This window comes from Pezoporus wallicus, unplaced genomic scaffold (genome assembly GCF_028554395.1).
Source record: "Pezoporus wallicus isolate ANWC-B61680 ecotype Strahan unplaced genomic scaffold, APGP_CSIRO_Pwel_v1 contig_3017, whole genome shotgun sequence".
Lineage (NCBI taxonomy): Eukaryota > Metazoa > Chordata > Aves > Psittaciformes > Psittacidae > Pezoporus > Pezoporus wallicus.
In genome coordinates, this window is record NW_026638957.1 from 3,138,263 (window position 1) to 3,161,932 (window position 23,670).

The 23,670-nt window shown below is 43.4% G+C and overlaps 2 protein-coding genes across 6 annotated transcripts in view; both read right to left on the minus strand.

Moving 5' to 3' along the window:
- The window catches only part of TC2N (tandem C2 domains, nuclear), a 34,380-nt gene extending 30,588 nt beyond the window's left edge, over positions 1-3,792 (minus strand). Inside the window, exon 1 of one of the 5 annotated variants that reach the window (XM_057413317.1) lies at positions 3,774-3,792. The gene's annotated coding sequence lies outside the window, so the exon portion shown is untranslated. Of the gene's footprint in view, positions 1-578; positions 661-3,773 lie in introns of those variants that run through there. The other 4 variants (XM_057413315.1, XM_057413318.1, XM_057413321.1 and 1 more) reach the window with 4 other exon arrangements.
- Positions 3,793-18,906: 15,114 nt separating this feature from the next.
- Positions 18,907-23,670, minus strand: part of FBLN5 (fibulin 5) — a 44,625-nt gene continuing 39,861 nt past the window's right edge. Inside the window, exons 10-11 of the mRNA XM_057413323.1 lie at positions 21,495-21,690; positions 18,907-19,778 (exon numbers count right to left, since the gene is read on the minus strand). Of these exons, the coding sequence (XP_057269306.1) occupies positions 19,617-19,778; positions 21,495-21,690 (358 nt within the window). The 3' untranslated portion in view covers positions 18,907-19,616. The remainder of the gene's footprint in view (positions 19,779-21,494; positions 21,691-23,670) is intronic.

The window sequence follows — 23,670 nt, forward strand, 5'->3', positions numbered from 1 at the left end:
TACACAAGGCAGTTACGATATGTTCAATCATGTGGGTGATACATACGGAAGAGTAACTTTAGCAAGACAGCCCAAGCCAGCCTCCCCGGCTGCGGTGTTCCCATTTACTCTCACCGACGTCCCACACTGCTATATCGGGGTGTGCCACGAGTTACAGAGCCTGATGGAGATCGGCTGTGGTTCTGCTGGAAATATAAAATCCAACTTCACATTTCCATTGAGGACTAGGCAGGGAAAGCAAGCTGCCACTTCCACCACTCGCCGCGGTGGTCCGAGGAGGGCCCGGACGCAGGGGACACCTCGGGCGGTTCCCCTGCCTCCGAGCTCCGCCGGCAGCCACCACCGCGGGCCTTCGGGCTGCCCATGGCCGCCAGGGCAGCTCTACGGCTGGCCCGGAGCGGTGCTCGGCCTCCCCGGCGGTCCCTGCCTGCACCTGCCACCTCGCCGCTGCCTGCGCCGCTCTCCACCGCCCCCTTCCCTTCACACAGCCGGCGGCGGGCAGCGCGCCAGCGGGGCCCGGATGGGTGCTCCGGACCTCGCTTCCCGCTCCCACCGGCCCAGCTCCCCGGACCCTGTACCTGCTAGGAGGGCGCCCAGCCCCTCCTGCGCCCGGTCGTGGCTGCTGCTGTCCGCCGCCTGCCCGCCGCTCCTGCGGCGCGGTACTGCCCTGCCCTGCCCCGGAGCTGCGCCCTGCCCCGCGGCTCCTGCCCGGCCACTCGCCGCCTCTCTCTCCTAGGCCTCTCCTCCCGCCCGGTGGCTGCCGGCCTCCGCCTGCCCCTCGCAGCCGGGCACTGCCGGGCTCTTTGCCCGCATAGCTCCTCAGGTGCGGCCCAGCAGCGTTTACTCACCCATCCCTATCCCGAGGGACAACTTCACCGTCGACCTGAGCCTCACCCGCCTCACCAAAGGGACAGATTTATTTCCCACATAGCTGCCAGTAACTTTTCCTCGTCGCTTGCTAGGCTGTTACAGTGGCAAAGCCAGTGCCAACGCTGCCCCTTGCTTTGCTAGGAGCAACACCAGGCCTATATTTTAGAGAGGAAAAATGAATTTCTAATTTTTTACAATGCTCTTAGTAAATGGCATGTTCATCTGGAATATGGATCCCTGTCAAGTCGGGTTTTACATAGACACACGAGAGAAAGCCCCTGCCACAGAGTGCATCGTCCATAGGGGTAATTTATGGATCACATGTGGTGGATTGGTTCAGAAACTTCATCAGGAAATTCTGGTTCAGAAATTTCCTTGCAGGAAGCAAAGTTTTGTGAGACTCAAGGTGGTCTCCTGTCCCTTTCCCATCCCCTCCTTGATTCCAGTTTCTGATAAAGAACTAGAAGTGTTAAAATACCACAGGAGGCAAATATGAGTGAGATATTGGTGGATTCCCCATCCACCAAGACTGCAGTTTTTCGATTACAGTATTTTTCATTTTAAATTTAATAGTACCATGGACCTGCTGCTTACTAAAAATTTCATGGTTGTCATCATGCAGTATAACACAGCTGCTTTGAGCTCCAGAGCCACTGTAAGGGGAGATGCTTTGCCAAAAGCACCAGCTCGTAATATTTGAGCTAACAAAGCATCTCTCTTCATCTCTGCAGAGCCAGTCACATAGTGCTGGGGTATCACATAGCAAAGTGGCTCTGATTCCTGCTAATGGAGCTCATGAGATTACGTGTGGTCACTATTCTAAAGAAATACCAGTAACCTGATATGCTTCCAAAATTGTCTGAGTCCTCCTGATGTGCACATTAAGCAAGCATTTCAGGGTGTCTTACTGAATTAATTTACCTGATTGAACATCTTTATCTTCACTGTTCACAGAAGTGCGTTGTTTAATGGCCAGTAAGGTCCCTGTGTGTAGCTTGCTGCTAACAAGTTACATCGGCATTTTCACACTCAAGGGTTTTTCAGGCTCTTGAGTGACTTCCAGTCCTGCCTGAGTGGCTCTCCAGGTGCTGGAGCCAGCAGTGCAGTAGCAGCCAGCCTTTGGGACTGCAAGTTGCCTCTCCGATGAAGGAAAGGACATTAAAAATGGTATTTTTGACAAGGCAGTTAAAGGAAAAAGCAGTTTGTAAGTCCAGCTTTCCTTCTTTCTCAAGGCAAGACTGCCCTCTGTAATTTGAGGGGGACTTTTCTCACATCACTAAGGCTGCTTTAATGGTTTGGGACACACCTTCCATTCTGCTTTCAGCCACTTGAAAACTGGGGAGTTCGTTTCAGTAAGTGCATGGTAAGGGGTATGACTAATTTGATCTAGTATGGAGAGGGAGAACATTAAATATCAAACTTAAACATGGGAAATTTAGGGAGAAATTCTTCACTGTGATGGTGGTGAGGCCCTGGAACAGGTTACCCAAGGAAGTTGTGAATGCTCCATCCCTGGAAGTGTTCAAGGCCAGGTTGGACAGGGCCTGGTTGAGCAACTTGGTCTAGTGGGAGGAGTCCCTGCCTATGGCAGGGGAGTTGGAACTAAATGATCTTACGGTTATGATTCTGTTACTGTGCTGCGATTTTTTTTTAGCTGGGGTGAGAAACAAACCTCCACCATCCCATAGATTTTTGTCCCAAGCAAATCTAGTCTGAATGAAATTAATTTACCACTGTTCTTTGCTTCCTAGACCTTTCTGTCAGCTGCAAATACTATCTTCCTTCCCTGCCAGCCTCCTGGCAGCATAGAGTGCCCCAGGTTGTGCTCTAGTGTTTGTAATCTTTCTGCAGCTAAACCTTGCTTGAGAAACCTGGTGATGTTCCCATGCCTCACTGATGCCTGCTCTTGGCCCCTCTTCTCTGTGTCCACACCAGACAGTCACTACAGCCACTCATCCTCATTAGTTCTAATGCTCTGCAGCTGCTCTTGTCTCCTCATGCTGCCTCCACCCAGGGCACCCTCAGTACTAAGACCAGGCTAATAAACTGGCCTGGTTTTGGCTGGCTGTGCCAAACCACAACACTGAGCTCCAGAAATGCAGGGCTGAGACACTTGAGTAGGCCCATGCAGAGCCAACAGAGGAGAATTTATTAGTCTGGGCTATGCTTCACATCTCATATCCCCCAGCAAGGTCTTGTCTCATCTGTTTTGAACCTTTGCACAGCACACTTTTTCACTTGCTGCTGAGGTTGTTTATGCTATTGGATTACAACTTCCCAGTGTTTTTCTCAGTGAAAGAAGAGTAGCCAGAAGCGGAGGCTGTAGAAAGTAGCTACAAGCAGAAGTGCATGCTGTTGTCCTTGGGCCTCAAACCTTTAGGAAATAAAATAATGATACAATAAAACCCCCATGTCTAAATATAGATACAAATGTTCTTGAGTAATCCTTTTTATCTACAAAAGCTTTCAAGCAGACTAAGACCCTTTTCTTCACTTTGTGCAAATACTCCAGTGAACAAAGTTTTAAGCAGGAATGCTGACAGAGGCTGCAGCTTTGCATCAATCAAGCCTGAATTCTTCCTCACAATCATTTGCCTCAGAACCCTGATCCCAGCACTTGTGCACGTGTATTGAGTCATGCCAACCCCCATGTTAAAAGATCTAGCAGCTCAGAGAGTTTGAATCATGTTTGCAGAGAGCATGCTGTAATCTTTCAAGCAAAAAAGTGGAAAACATCATTGCTTAGTAGTTCTTGCCTGCTTTGCAAAAGATCACATGCAATTAAGCCAATACTTGCAAATAGCTTCCCCAGCTCTGGAATCCTTCAGAGCAAGCAAGGATCTAACATTGCTGCTTGTGAAATACTTTAGTTTTCAGAAACTAACATGAAGTGATGTACTTACCGTCAGAGCTAGAATCCAGTGTATATTGCAATAGCCAAGTGATGAGCTTAGCTGTTAGGACCTAAAAGCAGGGCGTTATCAGTACAAGTCCAGCACACAGCATACGACATCTTACAGCCAAATTCCGTGTGTAGCCACTAAATTAAGTTTTCTGATACAGAGTTTTTTTACAAGAGAAAAAAGGAGTTTGCAACTTAGATGTAAGTGAAATAGCAGAATCCTTTTCAGCTGAAGTCTCTAAGTGGTTAATACACCTTCGTTATAAACAACTTCTGCAGCCAGAGGCTTTTACAACCATTAAAGTTTTTGCAGCAGTGATCTTTATCCCCTGAGGTTTTACTGGGAGAAACATGAAACTATTTCCTCATCCTTCCTGTGCTACTCTCAGCTGGAGCCTGGCTTTTTCCATTCTCATCATAACCTTTGAGTTAAGCAGACACCTTCCCTCTTCTGCCACAGATGCTGGGTGGGGTCCACACACTTCATTATAGAAAGCTGCTGTAATTCAATCTATGACTGTTATTTTTTGTTTTCTCCTTTTTTTGAATGCATGTTTAACGTCACGCTCTCCTGACATAACCACTGTAATTCTGTCCCGCATCTGCGGCTGCAGCCAGTTACCTCCTCCCAAAACACTGGGAACAACTTTGTTGCACAACATCTTTTGAAAACGTTGCTGCAATGCCTAGAGGAGCAATTGCATGGAGACACTTTGTTGTCCAAATTAGACCCTCTCTTTACCTCGTCTAGATTAGATGTACTGTGAATTGGAAAGATATCTGCTGGCTTGTTGCCTCGCTTTATCCTATAAAGCAGATTTTCTTTGTACAGACACACATCATTAATACATTCTGATAATAAATCCAAGGCAGGCTTATCCTTCATGCACCAGAACACTTTGGTTCTGTCTCTCTACAGCCAGTCCCATATCTGTGTGGGCTGCAGCAATTGCTTCTGAACTACACAGCAGTCTTCAACCTTCAACCTTGCCAGTTTGCCAGCCCCGGACTAGCCTAAGGCGAGTTGAGGTTCCTGGGTAGACAACCACTGAGGCACAGGGGTGCTGTGCTGGACCTGGAGTGGACTTTTCAGGCCATCAGCTTCACCCTGGGCTGACAAACAGAAGTGACTGTGGGTGCATATTTATGCAGGAGCAAATGGTTCAGCTTCATCCTCAGGCTGCATTTCTTGCTGCTGCTACTGTCTAGGAATCCAAGATGATGCATCCAGTAAACTCAAGAGACATTATAAACTTTCATGTGCAGTTTGCAAAAGATGAAATAGAGCCAAGACATGCTCCTTGAAGTGTTTTCCAGTTGCATCCTTTTCTTGACTGTTCATTAAGAGCCAGCTGCTCTTAATGACCAGCAAAGGTTTGTGAGGACATTGTCACACCTTCTGAAAAAAGGTAATAAGATTAAATGTTACCAGCATCCTGGCACCTTCAGATATTTTCTAGAGCTTTCATTCTTGCAAAATTGTGGGTAGATGTACTATCCCTGCTTTAAAATGAGCACACTTCGGGCAAAAATCACTTGGCATATCCAATCTGTCATTTGGATCCAAACAATTCCAGTATTTTCCTGTTTGATTTGGTGCTTTAAGCCAATATATTTAGTGTTTGTCTGGATACGGTTTGCTATTTGAAAACTGAATTTTCTGGGTAAAGGATAAAAAAGAAAGGAAGAACTTTGCCTGTTGTTGATTTCAGAAGAGATTTGAAATCTGAGATATCTTTGAGTTTCCGTCTACCTCTCAGTGCAGTAGTTGAACTCAGTTCAAGAACTGGATTTCAAATTGTTCCCAAACCTTCATTGCTTGGGCGGGGGGGGGGGGGAAAACCCCAAAACCCACACCCAACAATCCTCCCCCCCCCAAAAAAAAGAACAAACACACAACCCCACCCCCAAAACCACCAAAACCCCCAAACAAAACAGGAAAGACCTGTTTCAGGGAAGGTTGTTGTATCACTGAAAAAGTCCCCATGGAGCACCTCTGAAGTAATACTTATTTATTATAAATAATTTCCATAGTGTCACATTAACAAACATAAAAGGTCATGAACTCCTGTATTTGAAGCAAATGTATTTGGCTGCTGGGATCTGGCAGAATTTCCTCCTGTGGGATAGATTGTTTGCACAGACCTTTATTGAAGAATAATATTAAGAATGAATTATGAAATATTAATGTAACGTAGTAAGAAATTATTGTATTTTACAAGTCAGAGACATAATAAATCTCACAGAATTATTTTAGTTCATCTGATTAAAAAACACATGAAAAAATGATAGCTGTGACCAGCTAGCAGTGGAAATCTGTGTGGTTTAGGCACTGCAGTTCAAAATGGGCTGGAAACGCAAGTCCAAATGTAGGCATTTAAATGCACATGTGTATTTTTGCTATGCCCCTGCTGTATGAAGGGATTGAGGAGGGAACTGATAGGGAGCCTCGGCAGGTGGGGAAGCCAAGGGCTGATGGGGAAGACAGGCCACCCTAATGCACCCCCATTCACCCCCAGCCAGGGAGCAGGGCAGCTGCACAGCCCCAGCCTTGGGCATCAGAGATCTCTGTGAGGATGGGGATGGGATAGGGATGGGCAGGACATCAGAACTGTGGGGAGTTGGAGACCATCACTCCTACAGTTTGTGTTTTTCTCCCCACTCTTGCCCAGGCCAGTGAAAATCTCATAGGAGAAGCCCTTTCCCAATACCTGGGGGATGTTCCCTGGGCTGTTTGTGAAGCCCAGTCACCCCAGAAGGTGCTCTCCCAATGTGCTGGGATGGTGCCATCTCCTGGGATGCCTCTGAGTGTCTCCCCAAACACTGTTCCAGTCTCAGTTGCTTGTGACACTTCTCAGAAATATGTGTTTCAACGTGAAATTGATAATGAGGGGCTGCTCTCCAGGTCTTCCCAGTCTCCCCAGGGCCTGGGTGCCTGCCTGCCCAAGCAATAGGCAGAGCAGGCAGCTGACCCAGGGACAAAACGTGTCCAAATTCCTGCCTGGCCCCTTTCTTACCCCTGCTTTGATGGGACCACAGGACCTGGTGCTGCTGCCCTGCCCTATGTTTTCACACCATTGTCTCTCTGGGTTCTGCTTATGGCCTCAGAGCTGGACTCTCTCCCAACAAAAGACACAAAAGATACAGGCCTGCCCGAGGATGAGCAGATGTTCCTCTCCCTGGGACACAGAGGCCAGCCAGGTGTCACCGCTCACAGAGCAAGGGCAACATGCAAAAAGTCCTTCCTGAAAGGGACCAAGTCAAGAAACAGCCCCAACTTGTGAAGCACAAAAATAGTTTATTGTTTCCCATTCTAAACCTCTGATCTTTTCTTCTTCTATTTTCAGATGAAAGCAAACTTTATTTACCTTGCTTAAAGGGGTGAGGGCAGAAAGCCATCCCAGAAATCACAACACTTTAAGGCCTGCCACCCCTGTGAAAATGAGGGAGCCAGGAAGAACATTTATGCAGCCCGGTGACCTGTTGCCCATAGAAGCTGGAATGCTGTTTTTCCATCTGAAATTGCTCAGTTCAAAACAAGAGAACATGCTGACCTTCTAGCTGGATCTTTGGGGAAAGGCAAGGAGGCAAAAACAGGCCAGTCTGGCTTGGTGTTTAAAGCCATTTAAAAAATAGCAAGAACTAGAAACAGAGGTTGCTAGCCTAAATTTAACCCTTTAACAAAGCTGCAGTATGTTTGGCTCTGTTCCCTGGCAAGCACACAATATACAGCACTCTCAAGGTACATGAAATAAGGCAATGCCAACCTGCTGCCCTCCCTCCCAGCCTTCACTTTGCAGGGCTGCCAGCAGCGTTGGCTGCTCCAACCAGTGCACCCAGAGTCACTGGAAAGTAAATGTGCTGTGGTCACAACCCTTGGCAATAACACTAGGGACCTTGACACGCTTGTGAGGTGGGCTGATGCCAGCCTCATGAAGTTTAACCATGCCAAGTGCAAGGTCCTACACCTGGTCGGAGCAATCAATCGGCACAGCTACAGGTTGGGCAGAGAAGAGATTCAGAACAGCCCTGTGGAGAAGGACTTGGGGGTGTTGGTTGATGAGAAAATGAACATGAGCAGGCAGTGTGCGCTTGCAGCCCAGAAAGCCAACCCTATCCTGGGCTGCATCAAAAGATGTGTGACCAGCAGGTCGAAGGAGGTGATCCTGCCCCTCTACTCTGCTCTCGTGAGACCTCATTTGGAGTATTGTGTGCAGTTCTGGTGTCCTCAACATAAAAAGGACATGGAAGTGTTGGAACAAGTCCAGAGGAGGGCCACGAGGATGATCAGGGGACTGGAGCACCTCCCGTATGAAGACAGGCTGAAGAAGTTGGGGCTGTTCAGCCTGGAGAAGAGAAGGCTGCGTGGAGACCTCATAGCAGCCTTCCAGTATCTGAAGGGGGCCTATAGGGATGATGGGGAGGGACTCTTCATTAGGGGCTAATGAAGACATTAGTGACAGGACAAGGGGTAACAGATTAAAACTTAAACAGGGGAAGTTTAGATTGGATGTAAGGAGGAAATTCTTTCCTGTTAGGGTGGTGAGGCACTGGAGTAGGTTGCCCAGGGAGGTTGTGAATGCTCCATCCCTGGCAGTGTTCAAGACCAGGTTGTACGAATCCTTGGGTGATATGGTTTAGTGTGAGGTGTCCCTGCCCATGGCAGGGGGGTTGAAACTAGATGATCTTAAGGTCCTTTCCAACCCTAACTATTCTATGATTCTATGATTCTATTTTAGAGGAGGAATAAGGATGTACTCTCACCCCAAAGCAGAGCATTATGCATATTTATCTCATGTTTGGTTATACACATTATTATCCAGAGAGGAGAGAACATGCAACCCTTCAGAGGCTGCTCTGCTGAACAGACTGAAGTGGGTTACTGTCTTGGTACAACCTGATCGTACAACTTGATTCACTTGAGCTGAATGGTGCAGGTGTCACAAACCTGTATGTTAACAGAAAGTTTAAAAGCTGCACACTGCAGGATATTTATTCTCATTGGTATTTTCTTGGCAGATTATTTTCAAGAATCCTGAGTCAGCAGTAATAACTGTAGGTACAAATATTTGTTTACATGTCACAGTAGCTTTGCCATGTTATTTACCTGTACTTCCCAAGCCAAAATTTTGTATATATATGACTAAATCTGGCGTTCCATGGCAAGCAAATACCCGCTCGCCTCAAGTGTTTTCAGCTGTTATTATCGCTTTAACTCTTAGGTCCGTAAGAACTAGATCATGTGGTAGCAAGGAATTCAAGGGTGAAGGGTTAATCATTGCACTGCAGCTTGGGGATTAACTTCATGTTAAAACCACGTGCGTGTGTATCCAAGTGACATAATGAAAAACATGATGGGAGATGGAAGGTGCACTCATTCAAGCAAGCAAGGATTTATTGAACTAGTTCTTCAAGATCTTAGGAAAACTAACTGAACATTTCTCAGCTAGTGCTGTGGCTGCTCCCTCACTGATATGGCTATCCCATAATTAACAAGGATTTTCATTAGCAGGCAGACAGAGACTTTTTGTCTGTACTGGATTTTAGGGGCCTTGGTGATCATTCTGTACTGGTATGGTGTCTGAAATGTGCAAAAGCCCATGAAAGGAAAAATAAAACAGTCTAGAAAGAGAAAAAATGGAAATTCAGAGTGCCATTGAAGATCAGCAATTACCTGCCACTCGGGACAGTCCTTATGATCAGTGCCACAGACTATGAAGCTTTGCATCAGTGTGAAAGAGCCAAGTTCATGCATGCTGTCCTAATAAGTTACTGGTATGAGAAAATATTTCCCACTTCTTGGAAAAAACATGAAAGGTTCATTTTTTCCATCCTTATGTGGCTATGTGCAGGCTGACACTGAGGACAGTTTAACAGCATTCAGCAGCACCTGCAGGCCCAATGAATAACTGGTGCCACCAAAAACAGAGCGAGGAGAGGGAGGCAGGAGTTCTGATACACAGAATACAGCCTGTGGGACTTCTCAAGGAAACACGATTCATAGCTCACCCTTAAGGAAGTGCAGTAGGAGGTTAAATCCCTGCAGGATATCAGTTCTACAGCTCAGCCAAACTCCATCTCTCCAGCAGCAGTGACTTTAACCAGCTGGCTGGACAGCACTGGCAGAAGAGAAAGTACAACCTCCACGCTTGTGAGTCAGCTCTGGAGATACTGTTGACTTATTCACAGAGCTCTTGCTGAACAGGGACCCTTGGCTGGGAAGATACTGTCAGAGCAGATTGGTCTTCCATTGTGAAAAGAACAACAAAAGGGAAGGAGGGTCACACTCTCCAGTCCCATGTGCAACCCCATCTAAGACAAACATGACAGCATATATAATAAGAACAATCTGAAAAGTGGACTGCTAGCAGCTAGAGGAAGAAGAATGCAGTGGTTCAGGTCTGGAAACCTCAGATGAGGCTACTTGAGCTGTATGCCAACAGCTAAATCCGAGCCATTTTGTTTCCCAAAGTGTTTATTCTCCACCAAATTGAGTGGAAAGCCCAGCCACTCGGTGGCTTCAGGCCACTTGTACCAAAGCAGGTACAATGGAGACTAAGAAACAAGAGTCCTTGATCATGGACCACAGACCTGTTTTCTCATTTTTTTTTTAGCAGTTCTAGACAGTTGTTTGCTTTTCCTGAAACTTTGCAGCCCAGTGTTCCTGCACGTGGCCTCTCCTGTTCTGGTTTGCACATGTGCCTGTTTCAGTGTCATTTTTCTGGAGTGTGTGATTCAGGAGCAATGCATTTGCAGTGTAGTGGAAGGAACTGACGTGTCCTCATGATACTGTAAATGAGCAGCAGCAGTTCCTTTGAGTCTGAAACAGCTATAAAGATCTTTATCGGCTCTCTGAGTGGCTTGTAAATCATCACAAGCCCAGTGAATGGCGTATTACCTACCTCACTTCTGCAGTGAGTTATTTGAGTGATGGAATGTGAGAGCGCAACAGTGTGACTTAAGTTCATTCACTTCCCATAAAGCAAACCAGCACCAGGCTTGGTTGCCCTTGCAATTCACTGAAAAAAGAACTTTCCACCTTCAGCCACAGAACCAACCAACAACAGCCAAATGCCATTAGGCATGGGTCATTTAGTATGGTACGGGTGGAAAAGCCTTTGTTGTACTAAAATCACAAGCTTTGTAGTGCAGGTGGGAGTGAGAACTAGCTGCTAGTTAATGATTTATACATAAGGAAACCGGTTCAGTCTATTTTGTACTAACACTATTTGTTAAGTAGACAAGTTTATTTTGCAGAGCTAAGCCAAATTCTGTCCATAGCCTCATGTTCCATGTACAAACCCCTGCCTTCAGTGATCCATGTTGTACCTCTAAGATCCAGGGCAACTGGGAGAGGAGAGTGGCACCATATCAGGCTGCGAGGAGAGCTCATCTCCTAGGATCCTCCAGGAATGCTTCCAAGGCTGCAGCATGCAGCTTTATAAACCCTCCCATACATCCTACTCCAAAAGCATGCTCCTACTGGGCAAAGCATGGCTGGTGCTTGGAGGAATGAGGCAAGGGAGCCATCCCCACTGTCAAAAGCAACGACCTGCTACAAACCTTTGGTGAGTTGCAGGGGAAAGAAATACCTCAGATACATCAAGCTCCGGGTACAGATAAAGTAGTATTACACAAAATGTTAATTTGAGCCTTATCATGTATAAATGCAGAAGGAAATGAAGGTAAAATACACACACACACCTCCGAGTATGGGCAAGTTTACAACAAAAACTTTCAAAGAAAATTAGCTTCCTGAGAATTCACTGTATTTTGCTTTTAAGTTTTCTCTGCCACTCTATGTATGTTACTAGCGTTCATGATCAATAGATGTACCAGTATCACTGATACTCATTCAGCTTGTTTTGCGAAGAGGTTATATAATTCTGGCATGAATGCTTGTAGTGATCCTATATGATCACCATTAAACCAGGCAACGATCAAAATAAACTAGAATTCAATTATGATTTTTGTTAGCAATGTATTTTTTATTTAAAAAAAAAAGCTTTAAAATAGTCCCTACTGGCATATTCAATGTAAATTGTTCACAAGTTGTAAAACAATACTAGAAGTAAAAGCTCATTTTCTGCTACAAATGAAGTAATGCTTATTGGTTAAGGGGGCAGGACGAGGGACATCGAAACCATCCATTTTAAGTTACAGTATTCCTCTTCCAAAAGGAATGAAGATAGATACAAAATATAACATGCTTATTAATCTGTACAGCCTGCAAGTAAGACTTCAGGAAATTACTGCTTAAGCAAAAGCAGAATTTCTGTGGAGCATCTGTTGAGCTGGGCAGCAAGTTCTTCTCCCTGCACCTATACCGGGTGCAGAAGAAACTGTTGGTATAAGGTGGTTCTGTATGTCCTGTACCTTAAATTGTACTTACAGGCTTCTGGTGTTCAGTGCAACTCATTAGGTGACAGGCTGGCCAGGGCAGTGCGATTTTATTGAAAGCTGATGCTGCATTCAAACACATGAATGCTGCCCTCCTTTTTTTCTATTGAAGTGACTCCTAGCACTTTTCTGTCTTTCAAAGGCCTCAGCAAAGCTAAAACATTTTGTACAGCAAGAGAGAGACTTGTCTCAGAGATCCTGCACAATGAGAACGTTCCTTAGAACTTTTACATTATACTGGTTTGTACTTCCCTTGCCTCTGCCCCTTCTCGGGCCCATCCATCAGCCAGCGTTTGTGTCTAAATCCTGGTAAGGATCAACTGTGTTTATCTTGCCAATGGGAGACAGGGATGCTGGAGGCCAAGGAGTGAATTCTTCCTTTTCCAGGGAAGGGATATCTTCATATCCAGTGTGGGATATCTTCATTCCAGAGCTACTTACAGGCTACAGGAGTACTTATCTTTCTAAGGAAATAACATCATTTTTTATGTTTTTGTTTTCTAATTGATTATTTTTGTCCCTATCAATGACATCATAACCAAAGCACTGAATATTAACTAATGAGCAAGCTCTTTTTTAATTAACTTTCTGGTTCAACTGCAATTTTATGCCTCAATGATTCTTTTTTTTTTCATCTATGGGAATGACTTCACAGTGGTGTGAACCAAATGCTGTCACTTAGACCGCTGTGACTCACACCAGATCAGACTGGGTAATTAAGTGAGCACAGCTCTGGGGAATGGCAGAGGGATAGGATAGATCTTGCTCCAGGTAGTATGCATGTGGTAGGCAACAGCTCAGTCCAGTAATTTTGAATTTTTCATAAATGTATAAACACAGTGACAGATTTTATACACATTATGAAGTGAAACTCACTTGACATCATTAAAAAGTAAATGAAGACATCTATCCTTCAGCTGAGCACATGTCTTTATGAGTTTAGTGCCTTCATCACTGATATGGGGTGCAGACTTGGACTGAGAGGTGTTTCTGATCCCTGCAGCAGCCTTGGGATCTCTGTAGAGTAACTGCTGTTGTTTTGGAAGGGGGCAGTTTTTCTGTCCCCTTCCCCTACCTGAATGGCATCAGGTGGCAGTATTTTTAAATGATGAAGTAGATTCAGACTCCCTTGGAGATACTGATTTGAATAACAAATCTTTGTTTGGATTTTACATAATCAACAAAATGAGGTTACTGACCAAAATGTTTCTTAAACCCAGCAATTTCTTATGAATACAAGAGAAGTCTGCTGCTGGACTTCTAAATTGTGTTTGCATTTTGTGTAGGCAGCCAAGAAATGCTGTATGTTTTGAGGATTTTTGTCAAAAGTAACCTTTGCAGCTATGATTTCACACATGTAACACAGAACATTTGTAGCAAGTTGTTGATGAGCAATCTCCAGACTTAGGTCCCAGTACTGAAAGCCACATGCACATGCATTACTTTGAACACTTCAGAATCTCAAGGAAGTCGGCATAATCCCTTATAGGTTATAGGGAGGAACAATTTCTATGAACATTGCATGGGCCATGACTCTGCAAAGGCCTGGGTATAGCTTGATATTTTAACAATATATGGAGCCAAGAGCCTGGGTTGGCCTTTGAAGAACAGGGATGAGGAATCATTCATGGAAGCATATCAATGAATGGCTTGAAATACCAGAGGAAAGTTTGAAGCGTCAAAGATGCCTCAGGAAATCATGAAGTACCCAATGACAGTGCCCACAGAGAAAGAGATACTGCAATTGTAGTACTGTTTATTTACTGGAAACAATCTTTCAGCTCTACTGTAAAAATGATATGTATCTGCTTATGTTTACACCATTGACACTGAGATTCAAGACCTCAAAAAAACTGGGCTAAATCCAGACCCAATGTAAGGTGGTAAGCAATCACTGAGTTCAGCATAGTGGTGACATTTCACTTTTTGATTGGGCCAAATACTCTGTAAAGTGGGAAAACCTCATCCAAGGTGTCCAGAGCCCAAGGGTGTATTGCATAAGCTTGATCATATCAGGCTTCTTAAAAAGCCTTGATACTATCAAGCCAGCATGATACAGATGCAATTTCAGGAGAAAAGTGATTCATCAGGAACTACAAGAGCATCTATCACCTTCAAATTTGGGGGGTTATGTTCATTTTTAATCCTCTTCATGAAGTCAAACCCTGCCAGCAGGCTGGGCAATCCCTTCAGCCCTAATATTTTGCTGTGAGGGTGCCTACCATCATTGCAGGGGGAGGGGGCTTCAAAAGCAGCAGGTGGGTCAAAAGAAGCACCTTTGTTTCCAGTGAAACATCTGAAGAGCTTGTTGTACAGATGGTGGGTGCAGAGGAACCTGGCAGGGAAATAATGGACCTGCTCTGGCTATAAGAAAAGCAGCTGAGGTCAGTCAGAGCTTAGAAGAGGCACATAGCCTCCATCTGATCTCCAAAAAGTGTGACAAGGTCTCCAAAAAAATTATTATAGTGCCAGAGAAGTGAAGCTCACTCAGCGTGTGCTTGCAGTACATGATCATAATGAGATCACTTGTTTGGGACAAACTCAAAAGGGAGAATGAGTCACTTCTGGGATACAGGAAGGAATTGAAAGAGATTGGACATTTCAGGAACTTTTGTTTGCTGAAGTGTTTCCTGAAGATCCCTTGCTACAGAACTACATTCCTCAATTCTTACATAAAGATTACTGCATCATTATTCACTTGCTGGTGTAAAAGTGTATCTGCCTTGCACCAAAACTCTCCCTCTTGTGAATTCATCAACATCAGAGTAGTTACACAGGGGAGTCAGTTTGGCCAATGGAAGCCACTAGAGGGATCTCAGAAGTCTGAAGAGCTGGAGTAGGTGAGGTTTTCACTTCTGTTACGCACGCTTATAAACATCAGATGCACTCTGCGCTGAAAACAGGTAAGGAAATCCTCTGCAGAATCAGAGGCATCCCCACACAAATACCTCTGGATCCTATGGCACTGACCCGTCAGCCTCAGTCTTCATGACTAGCACCTGCTTTGGGGTTGAGCTATTCAGAATTGGTTCAAAGACTTAAAACAACAAAATGTGACACCTGCACTCATATCAGATGAGGAAATAGAATTTGCTTGTTGTGTGTTATCTTACAACTCTGACTTCCAAATGCAGAACCACACTACCACAACTAGTTTTAGCTATGTAAATTCTCCTTGCATACACATACATGAACAGTTGTTTACACACACATAGGGAAGACCCTAAGGATACTTCTGATCTTTCTGTTAAAGAGCAGCAGAGTCATGCAAAGTGTGAGGGGTTTGTCCATCCAGGATAGAGATTTATTTTAACAATAGTGCCTGTCAGGTTTGAACATACTGTTATTTATTTATGATTTATTTTAACATCTTTATTCTATGACATTTTAATTGGATCTAATACATCTACACGCTATGGAAGATATTCAGTAGCATATTCTGTGATTAAGCCAAATTGGAGAACTTGAATGACGACTACATTTGGTGATGGTAGGTGATCAGCTACTCAAAGAAGCTTCAATATTCTCAACAAAGTTGTTGTCAGAGAAGCACAAGTTGACAAGCTATCCCGTGGGATCCAGCAAACTCCCAGGTGAAACAATATTTTTTTGTCTGTGTCAAAACATCTTAACCCCCTAAAAATATCTGGAAGTCAAATAGACCAGATAATAGGACCCATTCAGGCTCTACAGCACTGGATCATTCATCTCTTGCCATTATTCTCCGTCTGGCACCTAACCTGACTAGCATAAATCACTTGGTTCATTTATCAGAATAGATTATCCTTTCCTCACTGTGATCCGTATCAAAATGACCGAATGACTGTCATTTCTGCTTTTGTTTACTTTTATTCCAATTATTACATTGGCAATAGGTGCTGCACAAACACACAGTGAGAGCCAGTCTTTCTTCTGAGGACCTTCGTTTAAACAGACATGACAGCCAACAGGGAGGAGAGGCACAGAGCTGTCCAATCTCAGCTCAGCCAGGGCATGGCTCTGCCACCCCAAGTGAGGAGCGTGTAAGATCAGAGCTGGAGGGAAGCCACATGTATCCAGACAGGGGTCAATGCCCTCATCTTGTGCCAGCCAGAATATTGTCATTAACTATATGTTAAAACCCTTTGTGTCAGAAAATCCTCTGCAATAGGTTAGAATAAATAATCATTTTCTGGACCTGGAATTCTGTCTACTTTTATGGAGGCCTGGCCTCAAAGGAGGACATAAATGTATACAGGAGTTGCAAGTTCGCATTTTTAGCTTTCAAGCTGTATAAACCTGACATGCATATCCCTATTTTCTTTTCCTTTTTTTTTAATTTGGCGAGAATTGCTGTACTATACAAGTCTGCGATGGTCTATTGGAAACAGACCCCGGACTAGGAAATGGAGAGTTTAGATATTATAAACTGCTAGTAATTTATTATTTTGAGATTGGCATATATTTTGGCAAAGTTAAAGTTGGCTGGAGTGATAGTGAGTGATGAAAGATGTTATGGCATTTGAGAAGTGGCTGAATTCCTTTGTTTCCAGACTTTTCACTTTTTTTTAAGGCACGGAATGTTTATATAGAAAGTGTGAAGTTTTATGAGTACTTGCTGGACCCTGCTAAAACCAAGTGTTCAAGCTTTACTCTCTTAACAAAGTGTTTTGTTATGGAATTCCTCTGGGGTTTGATGTTTCTAAATTAGGGTTAAATCAGGCTGGTATGTGGAGGCCATGGGAGAACAGCCCAGAAGTGAGAAACTGTCTGATGCCTAACAGGGTGTGCTTCATCTCCAGGGGGTGATGTGATGGCAGGAAGAAGAGGACTTCTCAACTGAGCATGAAGAAACCTTAACACAGGGGAGAAAATGGGCCTTTAAAGTGCTGGGAAAACTTTCAGCATGTGAAGAGTTCAACATCTTTAATGTAAGAGACCCTGCCTGACCCTTGCCTCCTCTCTGGGCCACCAGAGCCTGCTTGTTTCCCATGTCTCACTTCCATCATCTGGGACACATGAGTACTTTTGGTTAGCCCCATGGTTATAAAATAACATTCCTCTTTTCTGCTCATCTCTACTTTCCCCTCCAAGACTGTGGTATATGATGAGCCATGATACACTCAAGAAACACATTCTTGTTTCTGATATTTCTGTCCACATTTCCTCTACATGTATCTCCTCCAAGTTGGCTACTCACAAAACTCATTGGCTTCCTGCCCTCAGTTTGCCTGTTAAACCTTGGAGTCTGTCTCCAGCCCTTTTGTTTTTACAATAAAGGACAGCCTGCATACAGAGCTGTAAGCCACAAGATCCCAGGACATTGTGGCAGCATGGAGACAAATAAACCATGAAGAAATAGAAGCTGCTAAAACACACTCAACTCAATGTTTCATTGTTGTCAGTCATCGCATCAGGGCTCCCCTCAAACTGAGTACAAGTAAAAAGAGCAAGAGTCTCTGATAAAGCTAGGGAAAAACAGCTCCAGACGAACTCGCAAAGCTTATTAGGAGTAAGAGTTAGTTTTCTGATTGTGTAATGCAGTCTGTGCTGTGACAACTTTCTGAGTCTGTATTCTCCAATTTAATAGTCCACTTTAACGAAGACCTCACATAATGCTTCCACTCTGCTCCTGCCTGCTTGCATTGTAATCTTCATAAACTTCTTTTACCAAGTAGCATTATGCAATTCCAGCTCCCCAAAAGACAATGCAAAGGTTCTTTCTTGCCATGGCAATGCTACAGGGCAAATAAGGCAAGAAGTAAAGTAGCAAGGGGAAAAGCAGAAGAGCTTGTTTCAGAGAAATGTAAGAACCAGGCATATGAACCCTCATCCCTACTAAAATAAAAGACCAAACTGCCAGTGGCTTCAACAAGATGAGCATTGTATCTCCAAACTATACAATTTTTATTTAGTTTTTTTTCAAACTCCTGAACATATATATAGATTTAGCTTAGCACTGTGAGGCCTCAGCTGGAATATTTTTCACAGTTTTGGGCACTGCACTTCAAGAAAGATGTGAACCAACTGGAGAGAATCCAGATGAGAGCAACATGAATGATCAAAGGTCCAGAAAATGTGATGTATGAGGAAAGACCAAAAGAATTGGTTTTGTTTAGACTAGAGAGGAACAGTCTGAGGAGAGACATGACAACAGCCTTTAGACACGTTAAAGACTATGGCAAAGGGGAAGATAAACTGTTCTCTGTTTCTACTGGAAGTAGGCTAAAAAGCAATGGATTTAAGTTACAATAGCAGAGATTCAGATTAGACTTTAGGAGAAACTTTCTATTGGTTACAGCAGTTATACCTGAGAAGACATTGCCTGCGGAAACTGCGGGACCCCTTCATTCGAGGTCTGGGTACTTGTATACACCGGGGTCTGCTTTGTGGCAGAGGCATGAACGGTAAGACTGGTCCAAGTCCTTTTCAGTTTATTCTCCCCAGTGTTAGGAATGCAGGAGGGAAACTGCACATGAACATAACAATTTTTTCTGAAGGAATTTGGACCGCCTGACCTGAGTGGTCTTTGAACAGGAGATTAGTTGTAACCTCAACTACAAAGTTAGTATTGCTGCCTTATAACCATTACAAACTGTCTGCAACTACCAAACTCAGGAAAACAGGAAAATAAAGTTCTGGGGTTTATCTGCTCTAAAGATCCTGGACACTGTTCTGGCAGTGAAGGCCTACATTAAAAAGCCTGGGTGAAAATAAGCATAGCATCCTTAATATTATAAAACATGCCATCCAGTGATTTCTATGAACTCTGTTATATATGGAAAGATTTAATACAGGAAGGAACCCAAACATGTGACACCTTGCTAGAAAATAGAAGATTACATAGTAAAACATGTATTTTGGAATGAATTTACAATGAGTTTTAACTATAAAATGGAATCAAAGAAAAAACAGGAGAAACTAAGACAAATGCAGGGTGAATTGAGACAAAGTGCCTGACTGATAATTCCAGCGATAATTGGGAATGTAAGTTAGCACTTCTGAGATCCCTTGTTTCATTAAGTGACTTTTTGTTTCTTTTTTGTGCTTTTTTGTCTGCTTTCCATTTATAATAATAAGAAGAATAAACAGCAAGATTGCAAAAGCCAGCTTTTTCCTCAGTTTCTTTGGTGCTTTTTGCCAAGCAGCCTTGCAGCTACAAAGGTTCACAATCTTTGAAATATAAGACTCATACCCTAGAAGTGTTTACAATGGAAAGAAGACTCCTTAAAATGTATGACCACATAGAGAATCATATGGGATCTGCTGACAATACATCTTCAGATGTCTACAGCCTGGTAGGGGCTGTGCAGGAAGAGGCCTCACTCCTCAGACAGGCATAGGTCATGGGTCTGTAGAAGTACTGATTTGTTTTGGAGCTGCTATACGTACTGGCTTCTGAGGAGAGTTCTGCAGGGGAAGAACTGTCTCTTATTTTAATGTTTTCAGAGCATGAACTCAGGGTTTAGAAGGAGTATTGTGATACGTATATCCTCAGCCGGATGACAGAGCTTCCTCTGAAGTTGATGACAGTGTTAACAGTGATCATTTCCAAGTCCAACTCAACAGTACGGGGGCCCTTCACAGGGCGAGTCATCACCAGAGTAGCACTGATTGGTCCTGTTTGCTGTGCACAAAACAAGAGAAAGCAGGTAAGATTGCCTATTATTTGCCTATTATTTGGGAAGATATTATTTTGTTTGGTGTAAAGAACATTATTATTTTGAAGCAGTGAACACCAAGAAGGGATTATGTTAACAGATCTCAAAGAACAGATATTCCTATGTGAATAGGATCAGGGTTTGTTATATAATTGCATATATTAACATCACAAAACCTTACCCTCTGAAGAGAGCTTTAAGTATGTGAAAGCAGTTCAGAAAAATCTGTCTGTAGTAAGTGGAAGCAGACCTTTGAAATATTTGGCCAGAACAGTGGATTATGGACATTTAAGAATCAGAGCTTCTGATGTTAAGATCAAGTGCATTATTTTTTTATTTTTCTGGCAAAAACTTATGTACATAAAGAGTTACCTGTTTTATCACTAAACTGAGCAGTTTGTGTTATCTCTGATCAGAGAAGCCCAACAAAGCTGTGGGGAGCTGGACGGCCCCTTGTGCCTCAGCCGCCGGGCGCAGGGTCCGGGTTTTTGCCCTTGCCCCGCCTTTCCCTTTTCCCAAAGCAACGAAGCAACGACTGGGCACCACCTGCCGGCTACGACCTGAGTGGAGAATGAAGCCGCTGCCAGGGAAGGGGTAGCTTGTGCCAACGGAGTGGCTTAGGTGACAAATAAACGGTGGTGTGATAAATGAAGAAAAGAAAACAAGCAACTTGAGCACTGATACTGATGGCTGGAGCCTTAGTATCTGGTGGGTCAACCCAGATGAATGGGAAAGGTTGGTGGCATCAGTAATGGCTTTGCAACAGGAAAGCTCTTGTGAGATGTAAATGATCATTCTGGGACCACTTGTCATTCCAGTATTTTGAAACATTTTCCTTTTTTTACAGTGAGAATCTGAGGCTTTTGTGAGAAATTGGAATCTATCACACTGTTGGTTTCTGTGGGCAACGAGAACTATCAATAGCTGCTGAATATTACTTAATGTGAATATCAAAGGCAGGTTTTGCCTAGGGTTAAAAATCAACCTTTTGAATGTCACCATCCCTGGTGCCTCTGCCTCATTCTGTGCAGATGCTTCCCATTGTCCCTACATATCAGAGGTGCAGTAAACATGACTGGAGAACAGAAATGTCTTCTGAGGAAAATTCAGATTAAAGAAAAAAGTAGTTATGTATTCCTCTAACCATAAATACACAAAATCTGTATTCTCTGTGAAAAAAAAATACATAACAAATGAAAGAAAAGAACACAGAAAATCAATTACTGAGATAAAGGCTGAGGTTTGGTGGGGGTTTTTTGTTTGGTTGGGTTTTTTTGTTTGGTTGTTTTTTTACTTTGTGATTTTTATTTTTTCCCAATTTCCAATGAAGAGTTTAATACAGCAAACAAGAAACGTTGACTCAGTGACAGTTACTGATTGTCCATCAAATATAAAAGGTTTGGCACATAGTTTCTCTTGAGCATGGGAGCCCTGAGCTATTCTTAGACATGGGTAAAGCCCTGGATTTTCCTGAAACTAATGTCTCATTAAAAAATATGTTTGCTTTGAGTCAGTTACATTCCTGAAAGAGCCAGCAGTGTCTGCAGATCAACTCACTCTTTGCGTGTCCACATGTGAAAATGTTTCATACTCAGTCTTTAAATGATATTCATTAAAAGTATGTTCTGCTATGAGGATATTCAGTTAACTCAGTGTTTTCTCTCAGTGAGCACCAGACTTACCCGCATGTAGAATTCCCTGCCCTCATTCCCTGATTTGATTTGGAATATGTAATAGGCTCCAGGGTAGCGAGTTGTTGCTTGCATCTGAAAAATGTCAGAAGGCACAGACCGCCCGGACACCATGTCCATCACTCTGTACAAGATGGTGAATGGCTGATCTCTGCAACCGGTGTTTTCAGCTGGACACATGCAGCGGCTAATTGTTAGAGATAGGATTGTCATCAGAAGTTACAAACTGCTGTAATATTTGATTCTTTAATGCAAATACAGCTGCTTAAATAAATAAACAAATCATATTATTGACCAGAAAAAAAAGAATCAGTGAAACTTGTAATGCATTTTCTCACTTTTTTGTATTCTCTGTGTTGCTATTCCGACCCACCTATATCCCTGCCTTGTCTTTCTTGTCTTCTAGGCCGAAATATCTTGGCATCCTTTGTCTCCTTAGAAACAACATTCGCTTTCTTATTCATCAGCTTGTCCAGCTTCCCCTTACATCCACATGAATGTTTGCCATATACAGCCAGGAGCTCCACAGCCCCCCTTCACCTCTCTGCACTGCCCCTTGCTGGCTTTGATGCTTAAAGCTTTTCTATTGAAAGGAGGGCAGCCAGGCAACCCCTGCTCATTCTCCTCACACAACTTAGGGTTTCATATTTGACCCTGCTCGTGGCTGTAGAGTCTTAACAAGGAAGCTATTTCATACTTCTGATCATCCTCACTGCTCTTCATGAACTTTTGTCCAGTTATATTTCTTTTGAGAGGAAGAGAAGGAACTGCACAAGTCTTGAAGATGTGGGTACACAATGGCGTGTGCTCTAAGGACATTATCTACCTATTAACAGCTCAAATTAAGATTGCCTTTCAGATCATTAGGTAAGTATTGCAGATCATAGAAATATCTATGACAACCCTCAAATCTCAGTTTGGGTAGATTATGATCAGCACCTTTTATTTAATTTGGGGTTGCATTCATTTACACTGAATTTCATCTGCTACTGTTATTGCACAGTCATTAAGGCTCCTTCTGCACTTCTTTTTTGACCACCACTTTTCTCTACTGTCCTCAGGTAGTCCTGCAGACTTTGCCCATCTTATGATTTATCCTTGCTTACAAATGTTTAGCAAAGTAGGTCCAGCTCAAACTCCTGCAGAACTTCACCGTGAAAGTTGACAACCTAATACTTTATTTACTTTTTCTCTTTTAACCTCTTATTCTTTTTGCCAGGGACTTCTCACTTCTTTATTGCTGCTTAATCTCCGTAACATTATGTGAGGTGCTCTGAAACCAAGGGGACTGTATCAGCCCATGTGCCCTAGCCACATGCTGCTGATTTCTTCAGAAAACTCTAGTAAAGTTGTGAGGCAGGATGTCACGTTATAAAGGCCATGCTGGGGAATTTACTGGAAGAGAGTTGTGTCTTTTTGCTTATTTTTTCTATTACTTCCACTACTGACACCAGTTTAAGACAGTTCATCTGGCATGATCACCATAAAAAGGCTCCTGGCATTACAAACACCCAATTCCTTCCACAGAAAACACAGATGCAAGGAATTCACATGGCTTTTATACTGACCACTTCTAGACAGATGCCACAAATTAAACGCTGTCACATCTAGGCACCAGCCAAGGCCATGAAATACAAAGCTCAGAGATCAAGAGTTCTAATGCAAGCTGATCTGTGAGGACTCTATAGTTGGGCTCTGGGGAGTTTAGGTCATAAGACTGCAGCATATAGAATGTTTTTTAGTTGGAAGGGACCTTAAAGATCACCTAATTCCAACCCCCCCTGCCACAGGCAGGAACATCTTCCACTAGACCAGGTTACTTAAGGCTCCGTCCAACCTGGCAACCTATATACAGAGATTTCAGATTTTTAAAAATCCAGTTCAGATCATAGAATCATAGAATAGTTAGGGTTGGAAAGGACCTTAAGATCATCTAGTTCCAACCCTCAAACACTGTGGGTGAAATACTATGGGCAAAATACTATGGGCTGCAATATACAAACATCTGTCTGGAGCTGAAATATTTTGAGCCCCAGAAAAACATCAACAAAAATGTAAAAGAAACAGGCAATTTTTGGAAATGTGGGGTTTATTTTTTGCTTGCTCAAATAATTCCAAATTTAGACAGTAACAGTGCTAACAGCCTACCCTGACATACTAGATTTCT